The sequence below is a fragment of the Opisthorchis viverrini genome (assembly GCF_000715545.1).
Source record: "Opisthorchis viverrini unplaced genomic scaffold opera_v5_332, whole genome shotgun sequence".
Lineage (NCBI taxonomy): Eukaryota > Metazoa > Platyhelminthes > Trematoda > Opisthorchiida > Opisthorchiidae > Opisthorchis > Opisthorchis viverrini.
The window spans coordinates 415,871-418,548 of record NW_008751985.1 but is presented as its reverse complement, the minus strand read 5'-3'; the positions used below and the strand labels follow the sequence as shown (position 1 = coordinate 418,548).

Sequence of the window (2,678 nt, the reverse complement as noted above, 5' to 3'; positions counted from 1 at the left end):
GTTTCAGACTCATCATCATCATCATCGACAGCATGACATCAGTGTACAACACCGATGTTTCACTGGCGTACAACCATGACTTATTTGAAAGCCTTATTGCAAAGAACAGAATAAAGGTGGACGGGAGAGGGACTTAGTGCTAGCTTAACACAATCATTCCGAGGTGCCTACACCTCCAGACATTCACTCAGACAATCTGGATAGAAACTGACTGCAAGAACGCCACTGACATCGGTTGGCAGCCATATCTTGTAGTGTCTCCAACCAGGCACAGTGAGGATCACGTGGTCCCCATCCTGGAAGGCGAGTAGCACCGACAGCACCCAAGCGTTTCGTGATCTCCTTCATACTCCTCCGCCAAGTCAAGGATTGGCCACCTCTCTGTTTACGCCACTCTGAGTTGGGCATGAAAAACAGCACTCTCTTCGGCAAACGATGGTTCGGCATACGTAACACATGTCCCAACCAACGCAGCTTTTGGTGCTGGACACATTCTTCAATGGAAGTACCCGTTACACAAACAAAAACACGCTTTCCAACCGCCTCATTACCGATTCGCCGACACCAACCCACACGAGCTATGGTTCTGAGACAACGATTGTCGAACACCTGAAGACGTCTCAGTTCCGCTGTTCGAATAGGCCAAGTCTCACAGCCATACAACAAAACAGCCCGTACGGTAGCTTGATACACACGTCCCTTCAAACTCAGAGATAAACCATTCTGACGCCATAGGTGTCTCAAGTTAGCAAACGCGGCCCGAGCCTTGCAGATTCGTGCATTCACCTCATCTGTCACACTACAATCAGAACTAATACAACCTCCAAGATACGTAAAACGCTCCACGACTTCCAGTACCTCTCCCTGGATTGTAAACGGCGTGTTCAATGACTGCACGTCCACAAGCATGACCTTACACTTTGTGGGTGCAAAGTGCATACCAAAGGACGGGATGACTTTGGTCAGCTCATCCAAGAATACTTGCGCCTTTTCCTCCTCTTCCAACATGAGAACGATGTCGTCGGCATATTCCAGATCGACAAGGTTTTCAGCCCCCGCGTTGTCTGGTTTTCGATGACTTCGTAATTTGACTTATTTCCATCCTAGAACGCATTTGTTTATAGTCGCGATAGATCTCATTTTTACGATCACATTTACCGACTTATTAATAGAGGATCTAAAGACATTTCCTCGAGTTGTTCCTTGTGCAAAATGACGACTTTATTGAGGATATGCTTTTCTAAGAATAGAAGCCCGCATGCTCTGCTTCGTCCGCTTAACTACGTTTATGTAATCAGCACCACCAAATGACCTTGAAACCATAATGGTTTAGTTGAACTTAGCTGGAAGTTCGGAGAAAGGTGTAGAAAACCATGAACGCATCAGTAGCAAAGCATTAAAAAATACTGTAGGTTTCTCGTGGGCGGTGAGTAGATCGGTTCTGCATGAAAAATATTTGCTCAATTCATCACAGTTTTCGTATATATTCGTTAGTTTGTTCCTTAGCACCGCTTTGTGGTGGCCTGCGAGAACGCTGGAATAAAATGGATAGTTTGTACGAAACTTGTATGAGGAGTAGGCAATTATAGGCCGAAGACCGTCAGTCTGTTTAGGATTGGTAGGGTGCTGCGGTGGTCCACACAGACTGATAAAGTCTGTGACGTGCGATTTAAGCAGCGATTTAAGCATCAATGTAAAACGTGCTGCCTGCTCAACCAAACCTAACCGTTGGTGAAGAAGCAGACGCTGCCAAGGCTACCAAAGGAAAATATTTGTTTGTTTTATTTGTTTTTCACTTGCGCCTTTCAGGTGAACGACAGCCACTGACCGACAAGAACAAAACCGATCCGGGAAACTTGGGCAAGAGCCTCGATCCTGTGTATCAATCCGTGAATCCGTTAATCCGTGAATAACCGAACTAGAAATTCATCCGCGTCGAACAACAATAGGTATTCAACATGGATCATGAAATCTTACTAAGAAATGGCGACACGGAAGATCCAGAAATGGGTAAAGTCCACAATCTGAGTTGCGAACGTGCCATTTAGATGCTCGATTTCCTTTCCTCATACGCATCAATGGTATCTTCACTGGTTACACCGGTAGCTTAACTGGTAGGCCAAGATACGACTATCAGTAGAAAGCGTAACGCCTAGCTTAACTCTGTACAGGTGACCGGCGAGCATTTAGTACCTTGCTGCTTATCAATTGCATAAACAAGACGATAGGGATGAGGTTGTTCTAATGGTATAGCAGGGGTTGCCGGTAAAATTGGCCGTTCCTTCTATAAGGTGGATAGTTTCTCACACGCGCGACAAGGATTGACGTATTCAGGGATTGATACAGAGGATCAAGGATACTGCCCAAGTTTCCCGGGTCAGTTTTTTTCTTGTCGTTCGGCGGCTGTCGTTCACCTGAAAGTCACAAGTGAAAAAGGGTGTAGCACTGCTCTTTATGCTCTCAGCGCGGGGAAGTATGCTTTTAAGCGCGAAGATTCGCATAAGTGTCTAATAGTGCTCTAAACTGGGTCCTAGAGGGAGCGTGGACAACCGTCGGACGAAAGCGATTCCACGCAGCTACTACCCGAAAAGAGAAAAAATATGTCTAATGAATGTGTGTGCTATGAGCTTGACAAATTTCATACTGTGTCCCCGCCGGGTGTTTGCTGGGTCAACGGT

General features: G+C 46.0%; 1 protein-coding gene across 1 annotated transcript in view; it reads left to right on the top strand.

The window, feature by feature from the left end:
• Positions 1–456: 456 nt before the first annotated feature.
• Positions 457–2,678, top strand: part of T265_10042 (hypothetical protein) — a gene marked incomplete at both ends in the record, with an annotated part of 102,615 nt that continues 100,393 nt past the window's right edge. The window contains 2 exons of the mRNA XM_009176297.1: positions 457–679; positions 1,810–1,905. Coding sequence (XP_009174561.1) covers positions 457–679; positions 1,810–1,905 — 319 coding nt within the window. The remainder of the gene's footprint in view (positions 680–1,809; positions 1,906–2,678) is intronic.